The sequence below is a fragment of the Salvia hispanica genome, chromosome 2, assembly GCF_023119035.1.
Source record: "Salvia hispanica cultivar TCC Black 2014 chromosome 2, UniMelb_Shisp_WGS_1.0, whole genome shotgun sequence".
Taxonomy (NCBI): Eukaryota; Viridiplantae; Streptophyta; class Magnoliopsida; order Lamiales; family Lamiaceae; genus Salvia; species Salvia hispanica.
Window position 1 is genome coordinate 12,395,817 of NC_062966.1, and position 18,411 is coordinate 12,414,227.

Below are 18,411 nucleotides of genomic sequence, written 5' to 3' on the forward strand. Positions count from 1 at the left end.
TTGGAGTATTATTATCCATATATGCAGCTAATTCTATTACAAGATGTAGAAGCTGTTTATTTGGGAGCAAGTCAAATTCATAATGGAATCTTTTTCGTGTGTTCACATGGGGCGTTCCCTAATATTGTAATATGAAAAGAACGTGTTTGGAGGTTTGGACATAGTCAAACGAATCTTCTTCTTGCATCGCCAATGTAAACCAATAGTATTATTTCCTTCCAAAAAAAAATACTAATCTTTGTAGTATTATTTTCGTCCAAAAAAAATGCTAATAATGTGTCGAAAATGACATATAGATCTTGATTTAAAAATTAATACGGAGTAAGAAATTAAAGATGGATAGAGAGAAAAATTATCAAAGTATTATTATTGAAAATTATGATACATTCCATTTAAAACAGAATGTTATCATAAATAGATATAGATTAATTTTGATGAACAGGTCAAAATGGAAAATATGACTATTTTTATGGATGGAAATAGTGTTCTCACATGGATAAAATTTCGAGATTTCACATTATGGTGATTATAATGGCATCAAAATTCGAGAGAGAGGAAGCATTTGACTCTCATTAGGTATTTATTATGGAGTATTTTTTATCGGATAGGCATGCTATATTATACATTGAACATTGAAATTGAGTAATGAAACGTTCCAGAATTAAGTAAGATTATATTTAAAGTATGGATTGAATTAATTAAATAGAACTATATATTGTAACTCTATGTAATGTGTATGCAGGCGAATTGCGATTCAAATAGTGAATGTGAATCGTCTCAACATAAAGAACTATTACTATATTCAGAAAACGTGCGAATAAAAGTGTGTTATTTGGAGGTATTACTTATTAGAATATGATATTGCCAAATATGTCATCATGGTGTCTTTACGTCATTGCAACCCTTGGATTACCACGCATTCATATTGATGACATGAAACGCAACATTAGAAAATAGTCAACTTTGGCTAAAAATCAACACAAGTTTGCTTAACAACATTTTAAATAGATTGCATACTAACGTGAACGGCACCTATTATTTAAAACTAATCATTTTTTATTTTCAAAATTTTTGTTATTATTATTTTGATTGAGTGGGTTGAAAGGTTAACTCCAATTCAAATATGCATCTCCTTTAAGTATTCGAAACCTAGTAGAAAAATTAGAAATAAAAAAACAAGTCTTAATATTAAAATGGATTTGATCTAGAACACCAACATGAGAATATTCGGTAACGAAACTTGTGAATATTATATTTCATCGAGACCTCTTTTTATCTCTCTTCAGAGAAAAAAAGAAAAGCAGGTCATATAATCCAAAAGAAGAAAAGAAAGACCTCTACGATCTTCATATCGAGAGATATCAAAAGTCATGGGCCAGGGCGAGGGTTATTGTGATTTTTAGGGTGTAAATATGCAACACAAATTTACACAAACAAGAAATAATTGCTAAAAAAATCTACTATCAAGACAACACATTTAAATTCAGTTGAGACGGGAAATACTCCTAAATTGTTCTGTTGATTCCATGTAATCAGATTCATTCATGGGCTACATGCATATAAGAATCGTGTTTAGTTTTACGATTCCTCTCTTTTGAACACAATAGGAGGAATTGTACACAGAATAAGTTGAACATGTCACGTAGGCTAAATTTATTGATCCATTGCCCTTGCAGTACACAATAGACGCTAGACCAACTTCTAAAACAAATAGACATTATGATCCACTTAAGGAATATCCCTTGAGCAGTCACGGACTAAATTATGAAGTCACGGACTAAATTAAAGAGGCACGACTAAATTATGAAGTCACGGACTAAGCATCACGTACAAATAAAATTTAGCACCACAGATAATTTTTATTGTGATTTGCATCAGACTATAAGAGTAAGGTGTACAATAATAAAATAATGAATAAATTTATTTCACAAAATATGATTTATTTACTACTTCCTTTGTCCCACTTTATAACTCTCGATTGAAATATTCCATAAATGGTAATATGTCCTACATTCCACTAACTTTTTTCCACTCACAATTTATTATGTTATGATCGCATTTTCTAAGGATAGAAAACACGGTTGATCGAGCGGGAAAGAAATGGAAAAACAATGAAACTCGATTAAAGCTCGATATAGTAGAAATAACTCAAATAAAAATCAGAGTATCATCTCAAAAATTGACAACTCAAAGAGATAATATCTCAACAAGACATGAACTCAAAGAAACAACATTCAGCGGAAGCATTCGAGAGAAGAATAATATTATGTATGAACACATAATATATTCAGAATTTTTTATTTACTATCTTCTTTATTTTCATGCTCAACACCCACCGCGCTCGTCAAAGCTCAACCTGCACATTTTTAAAACAAATGCAGGACTAGGTACTTGATGCACTCAGTGGACTCATGCCGAAAACATTTTATAAAAAGTACTTATCATGCCACCATTGAGTGACGTTAGGGTTTTAACTGAAAATGCCGGAGACATTATAATCTCTTCCATCGTAAAAATTCGACCGAGCAGTCATTTTCCCACAGATGTCTATCATATTTGAACCAATGATGACAAAAGAATGTGGCCACATTCCAAGTAGATGTGATTCGGTACGGTATACCGTACTGTGAGTGTCATATTGTATACCATACCGAAAGTTTTGGTATGACAAAACAACATACCGATACCGTACTGAATTTTCGGTATACTGGTAAGGTAGTTTTTGATACCGTTACCATGCTGTGTTTTCGGTATACCGTACTTTTGCGGTATACCGAAATGCGGCACGACATACTTGTTATACCAAAAAAAAATCTATTATACCCAAAATATTCAAAAAAACAATTCTAGTGTTCAACTATTTCAAATAGTCCAAAACAATTAAACTTCACCACAATCAAATCCGGTTAATACAGTCATTCTTTTTGAATTTTAGTATAAATATAATATAAATATATATATGTGTTAAGGTCTTACTACCTCCTTAGTGTTAAGCATCAAACAAATCACAACCCTTGGATCATTGGATTGGATGGTTGTGATAAACTACATATTAGACTAAAATGCTACATTATTAGTCAAGTTACATTATTTACACTAAAATGCTACTCCCTCCGTCCCATAGTAGATGTCACACTTGGGAGATGATACGGAATTTTAGGAGATGTTATTTTGTGTGTTAAATGGTGAGAGAAAATATAATTTTATAATTGATGTGAGAAAGAACTTTTTCTAAAAGAGGAAATGTGACATCTTTTGTGGGACAAACTAAAAAAGAAAGTGTGACATCTACTATTGGACGGAGGGAGTCCATTATTAGACTAATAATCTACTTTATTAGATGACACGTGACATTAATCTAACCGTTATATCACAATATCCAATAAATAACAAGTGTTTTAAATGTTGAAAATGAATACATCATCCTTATATATATATGTTTATATATGTAATAAGCAATCGGTATACCACGGTATACCGAAGCATCGGTATATATTGACGATTCCGTATGCCGGTATACCGAAGATTCGGTATACCACGGTACCGCAGTATAGGAAATCTAATATCGCTATCGTACCGATTCTTTTGGTACGGTATGATACCATACCGAAAACTACGATATACCAAAAAATCGGTATTTTCAGTATTTTTTCGATAGGGTAAGTCCGGTATTTCGGTATAATTCTCCACCCCTAATTCCAAGTCATTAGACCGGCCAATTCGAAGAGATAGCGCACGATCTCCCATAGGTGTACACTAGCCTGAGTAGGGACTCACTCCCTAGTCAGACTGAATTCGATCATCCAGCATATAGCAAAAGCCACATTAAATAGGTTTCATAGAAAAAAACAAAACACGACATGACAAATATTCATAACATCATTTTCACATAAAAGTATACTTTAAAAGAAAGCCCACCTTGTTGTTTAATTTCCTAAATTTAAATTTCTTACTTCAACTTCAATTTTATTCGTGGAGAAATCCCTTCCTTGAGTCCCTGCTTTTCTTTTCTTTCATTTATTTTCAAGGCCGCCCGAGACTGAAATAATCGGCCCCAACCATTTTAATATAAACTAAAGATTTAAATCACCCATCCGCCGCCAACTTGTGTGCTCAAGACTTACAACTCTAGCCCAAATTAATCCAGGCAAACAGTAGCCCATTTATCTTCTCGCTCATTTGTCTCCCCCTTTTCGCTCTAAGCCGCCGACACTGCCCGCTGATTCGCCCTTCCTCAAGCTCGGAGTGGATCCCGTTCTGCCGCTGCCTCGGCCCTCTCTCCTCTCCTTGCGCTATTCCCCATTCGAGAAACTGGACACCACCGCTCTCTCTCTCCTCTCAGCTCCCTCTGCCAATCTTCACGAGTTCTACGCGCTGCTCACCCCTCCGTTGTCTCCAGCCTCGTCCTCTTTCTTCCTCATCTCACCGGAAACGGCGCTGCTGCACTCCATCACCGCCACTAGGTCGACGCTCGACGTCGATTTCAGACATCGCTGTGAATCTGTGATCATGCCCCGATCAGCTTTACTCCTCCTCTCTCTCTCTCAGTCACCGTCGCCCTCGCAGCTGCTGTCCACCGTTGCCTTGCTCCACTTTTCCAGTGAAGAAACGCCCTGACTCTCTTTTGCTCTTGGTTTCTTAATTTTGAAAAAGATGTGTATAACGTACATTTAGGTTGGAGGTTGTTTCAGTTTGCGATTTGGCGGAGATTTGTGAGAGTATAAAATATGTGTTGCAAGAACGTGGTGTTTGTAGATACAAAATTGGGCTCAAAGAAATATTAAAACATGACTTGGGCTCAAAAAACTTAGTGGGCTTCCTCAAAATAATTGGACTTAGTACGAAAAAGTTAGGTGTTATGTTATAAAAATAATATACCCTATATTCCACTTTTCTTTACATTTTTTAAAATTCGTACCGAACTCAAATAGAACTTCTAAAATTAGATGGAGGGAGTAACATTTAAAATTTAAATTAGATGGAGGGAGTAACATTTAAAATTTTGAAAAGGTAATGACTAATGGAAGTTGAAAACTGTATAACGAGAATTCACTCATTTCATGCAAATCCTATTGGGTTTGGTTTAATTTAGAGTATGTCATAGAGGATAGTGCGCTATTAGATTTAGGGAGGAGCACTACACTCCTTGTAGACTTTAAGATATAACATCCTACTTATATGAGCTACTTATATGAGCTGTTAAATATAGAAATTTGTGGTTATGATTTCATCAACTGAGGTTGCATTTCAGACCATTTTTATTGCATAGAAGGGTAAATAAGTCAATCCTACTTATATGAGCTACTTATATGAGCTGTTAAATATAGAAATTTGTGGTTATGATTTCATCAACTGAGGTTGCATTTCAGACCATTTTTATTGCATAGAAGGGTAAATAAGTCAGTTTATATTATACACCAACCCATCCGATATTGAAGCGCGAGATTTCAGGGGTATTTCAATACACGACCTTTCTCTCACATTCAATCATTCCCAATGTTTCAACTCTTTCTCCAATTCAGTCAGAAACCCCCCAAATTCTAAACCCTAGCAAAATCCAGCCGCTGTGAACATTTTCTTTCAACCGAAATCGTTTTTTTGTGAACTGAGAGCGCCTCTCTTCCACCGACTGTCTACGTTTTTCAGAGAAAATTTGCAAATGGCTAAAAGACGGGCAATTGCGCACAACCCGGTGGCTTAGGCCGGAGAAACTTCAAATTGTAATTATTTTGTTTGTGTTTATGTGAATTCACACTGGCTGAAAGTTAGAGTTTATTTTATTCGTGTTATGTGAGATTTTGTTCGCCTAATTCCGGCTTAGTTTGGGTTCGCTTATTTGCTTGGGTATCAATTGATATAAACTCCTATTAATTGCTTGGGGCTTGGGTTCCGACTTAATATTTTGTATTCGTTGCTTAATTTGTGGTAACAAAAGAACACAGTGGATATAATGTTGGACAAATTATGTGCAGTATACAATTGCAATTTATTTAGTTGAAGTTATATGTTGAATGTGCTTCATTTGCATCCTATATTGCTTCGAAATGTTGCTTAATTTGTTTGAGAATTTGCTTAATTTATTCGAAACATTGCTCAATTGGGGCGAGAATATGCTTAAGTTGTTGGAAAGATTGCTTATTTTGGCGAGAATTTGCTTAAGTTGTTGGAAATATTGCTTAACGTGGGTGAGAATCTGCTTAACTTGTTTGAAATTTTGCATTAATAGTTTGCTTGTTTTGTTTAAAAAATTATTTAGTGGAGTACTAAACTTTGCTTCATTTGTTTGAGATTTGCTTATTTTGTATGACAATTTTCTTATTTTGTTGTGTCCTCTGTACCTGAAAGTATGTACTATCATTTTGCTTCATTTGTCGTGTTATCATTTTGCTTAATTTGTTTGAAATTTTGCATGAATGGTTCGAATGTTTGCTTAATTTGTCGTCTATGCTTTCTGTAATTGAATTTTTTTTATGCAGATAATCGAAAGTTCTGCATCATAGTTAAAAGACTTGTTGCCACCAAGCATCCGTTATCGGAGAGCGATAGTCGAGTCCACAACATAAATTGTCATTATGTAAATTTGATTTTTTTTCCAGTACAAATTTTTTTCTAGTACAAGTTTAGATAGTAATGCAATGTATTGTATCGGAATTGGAGTAATATATTTATTATGCAATCATACTTGTTGCATGACTATGACATTGAATTGCAATTGTACATAATATATAATGCATGAAAATGCAGTAAAGCTATATAATGATGTTCTACTCATACAATTCAGAAAGCATAAAATATAACATGCTGGAAAATTGTACTGTCATTCAATTTTAAAGGTTAGGAAGATGCAATTTGATTTAAACTGCACTATTATTCATACAAGTCGGAATGTATAATGCAAGTATTTATGATGAAAGATGCAATACTTTATAGACCATGATGCAATCTTTATATTTTATAATTGTGGTTAACATGTAATGCATTTTGGATTGCTTTTTTGGCCAAAATTAAAGTTTGCATTATTTTACTAATACATTTTTTACCACTGGAATCAACTGAAGTAATATAATAAAATAGGGTATCATAAATTTAGTTCAATATTGATAATATAAGGAGAGTCGTTGGCGTTAAAATAGGAATTGTTTAGATATAGTCAATATCAGAAAAACCGCCCATTTAAGAAATTATTCTCATGACTCCAATACCCCACACACGTTATATATGTTACATTTTAAATATTGCTAGCATGTCACGTGGCAGTTTAGATTGCGTTAGATACCTATATCTAATGGTTATAATTAGAAGGATGTTGCAATCTTAAAATGACTTATTTATGAGTAGGATAGTTTGGATTTTGATTTACCAGGTTATAAATTGACAGTCTTAACCCTATTAAATTGTTGGTCTAATCGGAGGTCAATTATGAGTTCCAAGTTTAATTGACACCTCTACTCCGACGTACTACTTCCTACTATAACCTCAATTGTAATCTTGCAATGGATAGTAATTTAGGGATATAAATAGGCCTGCTTATTCGGCCGGTTCCGGTTCTAACCGCACCGGTTGACTGGTTAACCGGTTTTAAATTTTCATAAATTCAAGAACCAGAACCGGAACTGGAATCGATCGGTTCCGGTTTGGAACCGGTCGATTCCGGTTCCGAACCGGAACCGATGTGTAATTTTAATCCGAATTTATTTATAATTTTAAATAGTTCAATACTAAAAAAATAATAATCCAACATCTAGAATTATAACAAATAATACCTAAAAATTAAAATAAATACACAAAATACAAACCAACAATACAATAATATTCATATATGGATAAGAGTGATGCCAAGTGTAGTAGGTCGGGTCGGACTAGTTTATGTTAGCAATTTTTTACTAATACAAAAATAGGAGTTCTAAACTTTAGCAATTTTTTTAAAAAAAATGAGTTTTAAAATTGAATTTCATTTTCCCTTTTTTGGCTAAACATAGTATTCATTGGAATTTCCAATACTAATTGATATTGTTGTGACTATTTGGTTTATACCGGAACACTTAATAAATTATTCACAAATATGTTAAAATCGTATGTTAAATGAATTGTTACATAAATTTGTAATAAATATATCATATGAAATGATATTGTATTTGTATAAGTTCTTTTGAAAACTAAAAACAAATTTATGAGGTTCTACTCATTGTAGTTAGTTCATAAAAAATGGATTAGGGAAATAATTATAGATTCAAAGTATCACAGATTAAACATTTAAATCTAAAAATCACTCAATGTTTCAAACTATTTTACTTTAATTCAAAATTAATTCAATAAATTAGATTTTTTAGTATATTAAATTATAAAAAAATAAAATTGAATTATAATCCGGTTTCCGGTTAGGAACCGGTCGGTTTCGGTTCCGGACCGGAACCGGAACCGGATTTTTCGGTTCCGGTTCCTCAATTAAGCGGTCGGTTTCGGTTCCGATTCCGGTTAACCGAGAACCGGATAACCGTTTAAGCACCCCTAGATATAAAGATAGCTTTTTTGTGGAGAAATATGCTCCCTAATTTATAAATCGTCAACTCCTCGACTACCCCAGTCTCTCCACCATCACCAGCGTCGTCTATGTCGTCGTCGGCTACCTCACCGGGATTAAGCTCGGGGTGGTTTGATTGGAGTGATTATGTTGCCTACCAAAATTCATGCTGTAGTCTCATCACTCATGAGAATGGTTTCAAATTGCCCTTAATCAATTACCAAACAAATAAAATTGGCTTATAATTAGAAAGAATGCATTCAACCCTCAAACTCAAACTGCGGTACAAAATGCAAGGAGTGGATCCCCTGCTGTGGTGGGAACACAGCAGGGGCTGCTGTGGTGTAACACGGCGCCGTTTTAGTTCATTAGCAGCAGCATCCTCATTTTAAGTTTATACCTGTAGTATGATCAAGTTTTATTTAAACTACAATTTTGGTTAATACTCTACGTTTGTTTAATACTATTAGTTTTAGTAACTGCTCGGTTAATACTCTACCGTCTACACTTACTTTGTTGAATAGGAAATTTACTTGTAGTCATAAAGTTTGTTGAATATTAATTTTAGTAACTAAAATTTATCATTTTAAATTATTTTGACTAATAATGTTATTATAAAGTAATGTAAGTATTTTATTATTTTAAAATCATAATTGGAGCTTATTTGTTGAATAATATACTCCTTTTGTCCCTAAAAAATAGACAACATATGAAATGACATTGGTTTAAATGAACAATTGGGAAAGTAAGAGAAAGATGGAAAGAAAAAAGTGATTGAAATATTGTTAGTGGCGAATGAGACCCGTCTTATAAAGAGAAAAAAGTTTCATTAAATAGAATTGGTCTATATTTACGGGACATCCCAAAATGACAAGTAATATATTTTTAAGAGATGATTGAAGTATAAATTAAAATAATTTCATTCCCTATATTAAACAAAGTAAGTGTAGACGGTAGAGTATTAACCGAGCAGTTACTAAAACTAATATTAAACAAACTTTATTACTATTATATGGAGTGAGTAAATTCCCTATTCAACAATGTAATACAATAATTAATTTGATTTCATTCCCGTGGAGTGTAGACGGTACAGTATAAATAAAACTTGTTGCTATGAATCAAAACGGCGCCGTATTACACCACAGTAGTCCCTGTTGTGTTCCCACCACAGCAGGGGATCCACTCCCCAAAATACAGGATAGTATATAATATAGTATATCACAGATTATAAATCATCCTAAATAATTGGATTGGACCCCATCCAAATTGTTTTGCTCGACTGCATTGGAGATAACATGATATAGCTAATAACATAGACGCATTCAACTAGCTAGTACTTAATCAGCCTTTTGACCATTTCTTAGCAAAATATTTAATCAGCAACGCAAGTATCCAAAACACTCAAATTAATTATTAAGAGTTTCATGAACCTCTTCCAAGTGCCATGCAAGGACGGCTTTTCTAGCACAGACGAAAAAGAAAAGGACAAGAAGGCCTAAGACAATCGAAGTACAAAATCTAATGAAACAAACCTCTATAAATACTAGAATACAAACTGCAAATAATGCACTTCATCATTAAGATTGAGAAACACATACTCATTTCTTCTTCCTCTATCATATCCATTTTCGAGCGAGCTCCTCAAGCATCCATCGACCATCATGACTAACAACATTGTTTTATTAAGCCTGGTAGCCTTGTCTGTTGCCTTCCTGGCATCCGCCTTCGAGCCTAGTCCATTGCAAGATTTTTGTGTAGCTGATGCCACCACCTCAGGTAATAATTCCATTAGCATTATAATTTGTAACCAACAAGCAAAAATCGGCAACAGCTGCTGATATGGGTGTTTTAGCTTAACTATCATTAATCTAGTTCCTAAAATTTGCAGCCAGAGTGAATGGCCAACCATGCAAGAACCCATCATCGGTGGGAGCTGCCGACTTCTCCTTCAGTGGACTCCACATTCCCGGAAACACCTCAAACCCTAATGGCTCGAGGGTAACTCCGGTCAGTGTAGCCCAATTGCCTGGCCTCAACACCCTCGGTATCTCCATGGTGCGTATTGACTACGCACCCTGGGGCATCAACCCTCCCCATACTCACCCAAGAGCCACTGAGATCTTAACGGTAATTGAGGGATCACTTCAGGTCGGGTTCGTTACATCCAATCCTGGCAACAACCTCATCACGAAAACCCTTCAGAAGGGTGACGTTTTCGCCTTCCCAATTGGGCTTGTTCACTTCCAGCGCAATGTGGGGACTAAAAACGCTGTTGCCATAGCTGCATTGAGCAGCCAGAACCCTGGAGTCATCACCATTGCTAATGCGGTTTTTGGGTCAGAGCCCAAAATTAGTAGCGATGTTCTCACCAAGGCATTCCAGGTCGAACCGAGCATCGTGCAGAAGCTCCAGGCCACCTTTTAGAGAGCTGCGAACTGGCTCAAACCTAAAGTTTAAAGGTTATTCGCAATGCGTGGTGTGTTTGGTTGTTTGTAACTTGATTGTACCAATTTGATTTTTAATTTGTGTGTTGCATAGACATTCTATTGAACATTGAGTGATGTAAAAGCAATTCTTCATCGTTATTGGGTTTGATTCGTTCTTTTCTTCAGAGGCAATTGAAAATTTGTTGCAAGGAAAAAATAGCAGATATCTTGGATAGGCTAGCCTAATTGGTGGAGTGAATCACTGAGAAAAGTATAGTAGGAACCACACCAAACTTTAACTTTCTATCACACAAGACAGACATGTTTGTAGAATGACAGTGAACTGCAGAAACAAATTTGGGGATATGTGCAAATGTACACTGACCAGTACATAAACAATTTTATTGAAATAATTGTAAACTGCGGTTATGTTGCACCCTCTAGTTACATGTTTTTAACCAAATATAAAATCTGGTGTTGAGATATAACAAAATAGACGTCTGTGTACCTTGACAAGAAGCTGCTTCACTTTAGCTCCAATCTTTTATACTCCATATAGAGCTACCGGACCTATATACATATGCAAACTTCCAAAATCCTGTGGTCATGATCACATTGCTAGGATCATTTCAGGTAGACAAGAAGAAGGTCGGTAGTAAAACTTGAACTATTTCGTTACTGTGAAACCAGATTCCAGAGTAAAGCTGCTGTAATTTGCAAAGATAGTTCGGTACACCATACCTTACACTTAAGAATCGAACTGAAACCCAATAGTGAGCGCATGGCACTCAAGATTCCTCAAGTTCAACTACGCAACCAAATGACTCACTTTTAGTAACACAATTCCAAACAATGACCTACTGAAACATGCCCGACTTCATACAAAAAACTTACTAAATTAGAATCATTCTACTTTATGTTGTTACTATTTTCAAAACTTACCATCATAACAGTTCCAGTTTCAGAAAATTTAGGAATGCAAATGAGTTTTACCGCTTGCCCATCAGATCCTGCAGTTTAAGGAAGCCCCAGTTATATTTCTCTGTTCTTGAGCAAAAAATAGCAATAGGTCAAAATAAAATAATTCTGTGAAACATTACCTTTAATCACACTAGCGTCAAATTTTTCTTGATTTCCAACAAAGTAGACATGAGGACACGTCTCAATATAAAATGGATCTCAATCAGTAAAAGGATAGCAACATGCAGTAAGAGGAATTATGCTTTATTGGACAAACTGCATAAACATATGTGCTTGTGGGATAATATTACCATACTCAGTTCATTTGGTTATTGTTAAATCTCTGAAATATGACTTTATCTTTATGCCTAACCCTTTACATATCAACCATCCATGTACAGAAAATTGTGCAATAAACATCAGAAACTGAACAGATTTAAACAAATATTTCATGAAGCAACCTTCACCTAGAGTATTTGGGGCTGTTGGTGCAATGTGTCTTCATCTTAATGTCCTTTCGAGGAACTTAAGTTTACTTGTCGCATTAGAATATTTTGCAAGATCATCAATGTTCAAACCTGAAGAATGTTCAAGACTATGAAATTATCTACTTATGATGAAAACTTGGTCCAAATGGGATTCCTTACCTTACATTGTCGAGCTCAAAGGAATTTGGGTTGGTGCAGGATCTGAAAGTGTGAAATGCTGTTGATCCAGGAAAAAGGCATCGGTGCAATGGCTTGCAAACAAATGGGCTAAAAACTTGAAAGTTAACAATAATAGTCTATATAAATGAAGTGGATCCACCAAACATATACCTGCTGAGGCAATGCAGAATTTTCTGGGTTAGCTTCACCCGACATTATATCCACCGGTACACCTGCAGCACTCTGCATGTAGCATGTGATATTAATAATTGTAGTTAGCCAGAATTGGTGTACAAGGAGAAGTATAGACTATTACCTGACTCATTAAGATATCGAGCTCTTTTATGGGCTCTGACAGTTTTGACTGATCCCTAGTATCCAAGTTCTACCAACCAAACTTTTTAGGTAAATTAAATAGTGTAAACCTCAAACAATAAATTATCCAGACAATGACATTTTGGATAGATAATCTTACAGTGTGATAATGAGCATAGAGATTACCTGACCATCACGAACAAATTCAACAGAATTCCCAGCAATAACAACTCAAATAATCTGAGATGCCATTCCTTGTTCCTGATACAGACGGATTACCATTCAATTAAGGATTTTCGGGTTCGGAAACTTAGAGCATATAAGAAATATGCTACTTTTTCATCTCCTAGATGGCCAGTTATATGGTCTACAAAGAGCTAAAAATTGAGAGGATTTGCCGAGGTGCTCCCAACACTTAAACTCGATACAAAGACAACAAATTTATCTTCGCCTGCTTTATTTAATTCTATATATATAAGTTTCAAATTGTTGTGTTTCACTAAAGAACAATATCTATCATGCAAAAATCATGTAGGCAGTAGGCTTAAAAAAATAAGTGATGAGGTTATCATTCATTTGGTTTTATCATTGTTTAGGTGTCATTCAGTTGTCATGACTCATTATCATATAATTATCCATCTAGTATTAAGTTGTGGGATTATTTTAGTTGGAGAGGCATTGAACCAAACATAATACAGATTCAATAATGAGATATAATCTTTCAAACCAAACATGCTCTTAATATATTCGACTATTCGTTCACTCAGCCACTCATCAGAAGCAATGAAAAACTAACTATTTTTGCAGTTTAGTCAAGTACGATTGTCATGGGTCATAGTACAACGGAAGTGGTGTGGCTTCTACCAGAGTTAAGTGGACGATCTATCTGGTGAGGAAGGTCAGCTTCTAAGACATCTTCAACCTCAAACTCTCCAGCTACCATCTCTTTTCCATGTAGTGCGACCACTATCCTTGCAGATATTCAAAACACAAAGATTAAGAGCCTTTCACAAACAGAACACAATCACTAGTATATGACCTTAGCCACAACCTACTGAATTCAAGGGCAGCTACTCTTACCTGTTACATATACAGAACGTAAAAGAAGGCCTCCTATGAGTTTAAATCTTCCACTCTCGTCCTCAAGAACTAGATAGTCATCCGAGTGCACTAAATTGCTCAGTTGTACAAGTGTGATTGCTGACTAGTATTATACAGTCAATATTATGACCACATTAACTCCTTTGAACTCTCATCAAGTACGGAAGGTTTTAGCTTCATGTGCTTATACAGGGTCCCAACAATAATCCACTCCTTTGCTTGCTCCAGCCCTAGCACAGTACAGCCTGCAGGAAATAAGTGAAGTATATTTCAACCCATGAAAACTCAACATTTAGCCAAGCTCTCCTATATATTAAGGCTTAACCATACTTGTTAAAATGAGCTCAGACTCCCACGTTTGGATGAAACACCTAGGCTATTAATATATACTACTAGAATTATAGAAGTATTAAACTAGTAAGTATATGCTAAATCAATAGATGCCCAAACTTAATTGTATATATCAGGTTACTGAATCTCTTCAGTCCTCCAAAGATGAATCAGCCAAATTCGAGGTCAATCACCGCAACAAATCGCTTCTAAAAGCATGTGAATTTGCAGAAAATAAGAGGTGAAAATCAACAAAATTCAGCAACTTTAATAAAAGAGTCAGAAAAAAAAATCATACTTGGCAAATGGGATTTCCAGGAACGTAAATTCGGCTGTACTGTTGCCCTCTGTAAGTATCATTTCTATCAGAAAGAGTAATCCCCCAAATCGTAAGTAAGCAATGCGAAAAATAAAAGAAGGGTTAAAACATTAAAACAACGTTAATTTCATGGACACGTATGAAATTGAGCTGGTATGAAGGAAGAACACTGGCAAAAACTACCACGGAAAAGAGAAAGAAAGGACTTTTCTTCTCGGAAGCATTTTCGTAGTTCACTTCCATGGCGGGAAAATAGTGTGCGAAAGTAAAACGGCGGAAGCTTATAGGGGTAGAAGTGAAAGGACCCACCTTTAAATAACATATTCTTAAGTGGTCAAACTCTGAAAACGTAACATTTGTGGGGTGGACTGCAATTTTTGCCCCAAAGTGTGGTTTATTCCGTTTACTTTGACTGAGGAGAAACCTCTGCAGCTATGTAATTACTCCTAATTAGTGTGTGTGATTTACATTCCTGAATTTGTTCAAGTTCCATTTTTTTTCTTGCATTTGCTATTCGAAATGGATAATGATTCGCGTCTTCCGCAAACGAAGTACCAAAACTCGGCTGCCGATTCGCCGAGATCGTACACCGGCGATTTCAGTTTCGGAGAGAGCACGGATCGCCGATTCGCGTACTCCCGGCATCAGAGCGCCACCGTCAAGCCCCACACGCCGCAGCATCAGCTGACGCGTAGCGGTTCAAGCATTGATATTCCGCCTGGAAGTTATTTTCCGGATTATAGGTTTTCGAATTCCAAGGAAAAGGGTGATGCGTTTTCGTTTGTTCCGTTGATTTTGGGAGGATTGAGGTCTGGAAACAAGCAGATGAGGCGGTTGTTCGTGCTGATTTCGCTTAATGTCGCCTATTCTACTACTGAGTTGTTCCTTGGCCTCTTCTCTGGGCGTATCGGTATGAAAGTTCGGGATTAGTTTATTGTTTTTTATGTCAGCTGCTGAATATACGGACTTCATTTTGCTGTTACTAATGATTGATTTGTATTAAAATGTGAGAATTGGAAGTGTGAATTGATTTTGAGTCTTTCTCTTGTGGATATTTGAGCTTCTATTTGAATTATATCATGCGTTTGCAACTTATCTATCTTGGTATCGGCTCATTCCGTTTCTTGATGCATATATCTGCTGCATTACTATTAAATGAACTCGTAAACGAGTTTATAGAGCATGTGTCATATAGTCACAGAGAAGAGTATGAACCGTGTGTTATATATGAGATGAAGCTCCGTGAAGCTTAATTGGCTACACTGTTGTTGTTCATCCATAAGCTTTTAAGCTGATATGTGTCCTATATGTGGTTTTAGGCTTGGTATCAGATGCATTTCATTTGACTTTTGGCTGTGGCCTGTTGTCATTTTCATTGTTTGCAATGGCTGCTTCTCGACAAAATCCAGATCGCACTTACACATACGGGTAAGTGTTCTAGTATTTATGTTTACTCTTGCTTAACCTTTTCTGGATTAGAACTCAAGCTACAGCTAAGGGATTTTTCGTGACTCGTACTTTACTATTTATTTTTTATTGCTTGGTCCTACCACATGATCTCATGTGCTTAAATTATCCTAATATTCAAAGTTCTGATGAAGTTCATTATGTCAAAATTTACACAAATCCTGCAGGTACAAGAGACTAGAAGTTTTATCTGCTTTTACCAATGCTGTAAGTACCTTCCCTATTTGTTTCTAGGTTGATTATTGAAACTTTCTGGTGTTGTTTGGTGTCAGATTAATAATATCAACTGCAATTATTTTCTTGATCTTGTGTGTGCATCAGAGTTTCCTTCTCTTTTATTTTCTGCTCTGAATAGGCAATCTATCTCCCTCTTGCTTTCTTTTACACTCACTCACTCGCTTGTATGTTGCTTGTTTAGACAGCTATTTCTTTTATTTATGTCGTTCTCCTTAGCTGTGGAAGCACTTCACGCTTTCATACAAGATGAGTCCGAGCACAAGTAAGTTTGCATTTCATCATTATTTCTGGTATCCGAGTTTCTTCAGTTTACTGTAAACTTCATGCAACACATTGTGTTCTAGGGAATTATAAAATTTCCGTCACCTAATGCAAATAAACACTTGAGTCTATCCATTGCTTACCACATCATTCTATGTAAATTTACTTTTAAGATGAGAATTTCTCCTAACATAAAGTCTTGCATTGCGACGTTTTGGTTTTCCTCATCTGCATCTTTCAATAGTAATATAGTTTGTTGGGCTATATATTAATCATCATCCCCGATCTATATTATGTTCAGGCATTATTTGGTCATCTCAGCTGTCGCCAATTTGCTGGTAAACCTTATTGGTGTTTGGTTCTTCAGGAATTATGCCCGAATCAGTATTGGTGCGCTTCTTGCCCATGTTTGAGTTATTTTCTAACTTCCTCCATATATCCTGTGCTAAGTTTTAGTACAATTTTAGAGAACAAGTTTTTCTATCTCTGTGGAGGCCTAGCTTGCCTTTCTTTAGCAAACATTGGTTAACTGCTTAAAGCTACATGTCTTAATTGATGAGAACTAGAACAAATATTCATGTAGAAATGCTTCTGCTTGTTTTACTGATGTATGATGAGTACTATCGCTTATACAGTATGTGCAATTGTTTGAATTCATTATGCAGCATACAGAAAAGCTGAAGATATGAACTATCACTCCGTTTGCTTGCATGTTCTGGCTGATTCCATTCGCAGGTATGAGAAACCATGCATCTTTTCATTTCCTTATTTAGAAATAATTCTTTATTGTAGTAATGTCGTTAGATACTAAGCTTCCATACTTCATTTTTTTCCTCAGTGCAGGGTTGATCCTAGCATCCTGGATGCTTAGCCTTGGGTAATCTTCTTGCATTCTGCAGAAAATACTTGAATTCCATTCTTGCTCAATTTATCAATTTATACTTGAAATTTCTGCTGTAGGGTTGCCAATGCTGAAGTCTTGTGTTTGGGACTAGTCTCAGTGACAGTTTTTATGCTTGTCATGCCACTGTTCAAAGCCACAGGCGGTGTCCTCCTACAAATGGCACCACCTAGCATTCCCCCTTCAGCTTTGAGCAAATGCTGGAGACAGGTAAATTCTCATCATCATAGTCTACATCCTCTCAAGTAGTTATCCCAGAACACATCATCATGCAAACATCCTCTTGCCATTTTATTAGGTTAGTTCGCGTGAAGACATTACAGAGGTTAGTGAGGCTCGTTTCTGGGAGTTGGTGCCAGGGCATGTCATTGGCTCCATTTCACTACAGGTATTGTTTCTATTTATGTGCCTTGTACGACTGATCCACTGATCTTCTAGGATTATTGCTTGTATTTTTGTTGATTCTCTCAATGTTGGACTGACTGCGTACAGGTGAAGGAAGGAGTCGATGATCGACCTATACTCCAATATGTCCACAGTTTGTACCATGATATTGGCGTACAGGATTTGACAGTACAAATTGAGTGTACTTGCCATCAATGATTTCCAGTTGAAAACCAGTTTTGGTTATGCAAAGTTGAGGAGAACTGATAAAACTGAAAAGAACTATTGGCTTATTTAATGGTAGGAGCTACCACACTAGATCTACAATTGCTTTTTTTTCATGTTGGTTTGTAATTATCTGGAAATTTTGTAGATTCCAAATATACATACATTATGGATTATACATAGACATGAGGACTTTTATTGAAAGAATTTTCGTTTCATTAATTGAAGTTGTATCATTTGAAGGATTTAAGATGCAAAATGATTCTCATATCAAAATAAGTAACATCGCGAAGAATATAAAGACAGATGCACAAGAA

The 18,411-nt window shown here is 35.6% G+C and overlaps 3 protein-coding genes and 1 long non-coding RNA gene across 4 annotated transcripts; 3 read left to right on the forward strand and 1 right to left on the reverse strand.

Annotated features, from left to right (window-relative positions):
- Positions 1-5,432: 5,432 nt before the first annotated feature.
- On the forward strand, positions 5,433-6,676 carry LOC125207574. The gene is made up of 2 exons (XR_007173992.1): positions 5,433-5,720; positions 6,477-6,676. It is a non-coding gene; the product is annotated as an uncharacterized LOC125207574 (long non-coding RNA).
- A 3,468-nt stretch (positions 6,677-10,144) lies between these two features.
- LOC125207573 (putative germin-like protein 2-1) lies at positions 10,145-11,054 on the forward strand. The gene is made up of 2 exons (XM_048106974.1): positions 10,145-10,297; positions 10,410-11,054. The coding sequence occupies exons 1-2, from the start codon at positions 10,183-10,185 to the stop codon at positions 10,943-10,945; spliced, it is 651 nt and encodes a 216-aa protein (XP_047962931.1). The 5' UTR covers positions 10,145-10,182; the 3' UTR covers positions 10,946-11,054.
- Positions 11,055-11,328: 274 nt separating this feature from the next.
- Positions 11,329-14,862, reverse strand: LOC125206297 (DNA polymerase delta small subunit). Its single transcript, XM_048105570.1, is given in 15 exon segments — positions 11,329-11,545; positions 11,689-11,755; positions 11,890-11,957; positions 12,048-12,149; positions 12,375-12,502; positions 12,555-12,646; positions 12,726-12,797; positions 12,871-12,939; positions 13,056-13,130; positions 13,205-13,320; positions 13,734-13,835; positions 13,950-14,074; positions 14,107-14,215; positions 14,599-14,647; positions 14,803-14,862. Coding segments are annotated over 14 exon segments (1,227 nt in total). The 3' UTR covers positions 11,329-11,545; positions 11,689-11,695.
- A 201-nt stretch (positions 14,863-15,063) lies between these two features.
- Positions 15,064-18,316, forward strand: LOC125207571 (metal tolerance protein C2). The gene is made up of 10 exons (XM_048106971.1): positions 15,064-15,529; positions 15,939-16,047; positions 16,254-16,293; positions 16,509-16,585; positions 16,886-16,974; positions 17,250-17,319; positions 17,423-17,461; positions 17,545-17,695; positions 17,784-17,873; positions 17,978-18,316. Exons 1-10 carry the CDS (start codon positions 15,139-15,141, stop codon positions 18,086-18,088), a joined length of 1,167 nt encoding a protein of 388 aa, XP_047962928.1. The 5' UTR covers positions 15,064-15,138; the 3' UTR covers positions 18,089-18,316.
- The last annotated feature ends 95 nt before the right edge of the window (positions 18,317-18,411 follow it).

Excerpts from the sequence above, each read along its gene's own strand:
- LOC125207571 (XM_048106971.1), top strand. The coding sequence starts at position 15,139 with ATGGATAATGATTCGCGTCTTCCGCAAACGAAGTACCAAAACTCGGCT. Across the intron at positions 16,586-16,885 it reads CAAGATGAGTCCGAGCACAA|GCATTATTTGGTCATCTCAG; the intron begins GTAAGTTTGCAT and ends TATTATGTTCAG. Across the intron at positions 17,874-17,977 it reads TTGGCTCCATTTCACTACAG|GTGAAGGAAGGAGTCGATGA; the intron begins GTATTGTTTCTA and ends GACTGCGTACAG.
- LOC125207573 (XM_048106974.1), top strand. The coding sequence starts at position 10,183 with ATGACTAACAACATTGTTTTATTAAGCCTGGTAGCCTTGTCTGTTGCC. Across the intron at positions 10,298-10,409 it reads AGCTGATGCCACCACCTCAG|CCAGAGTGAATGGCCAACCA; the intron begins GTAATAATTCCA and ends TAAAATTTGCAG.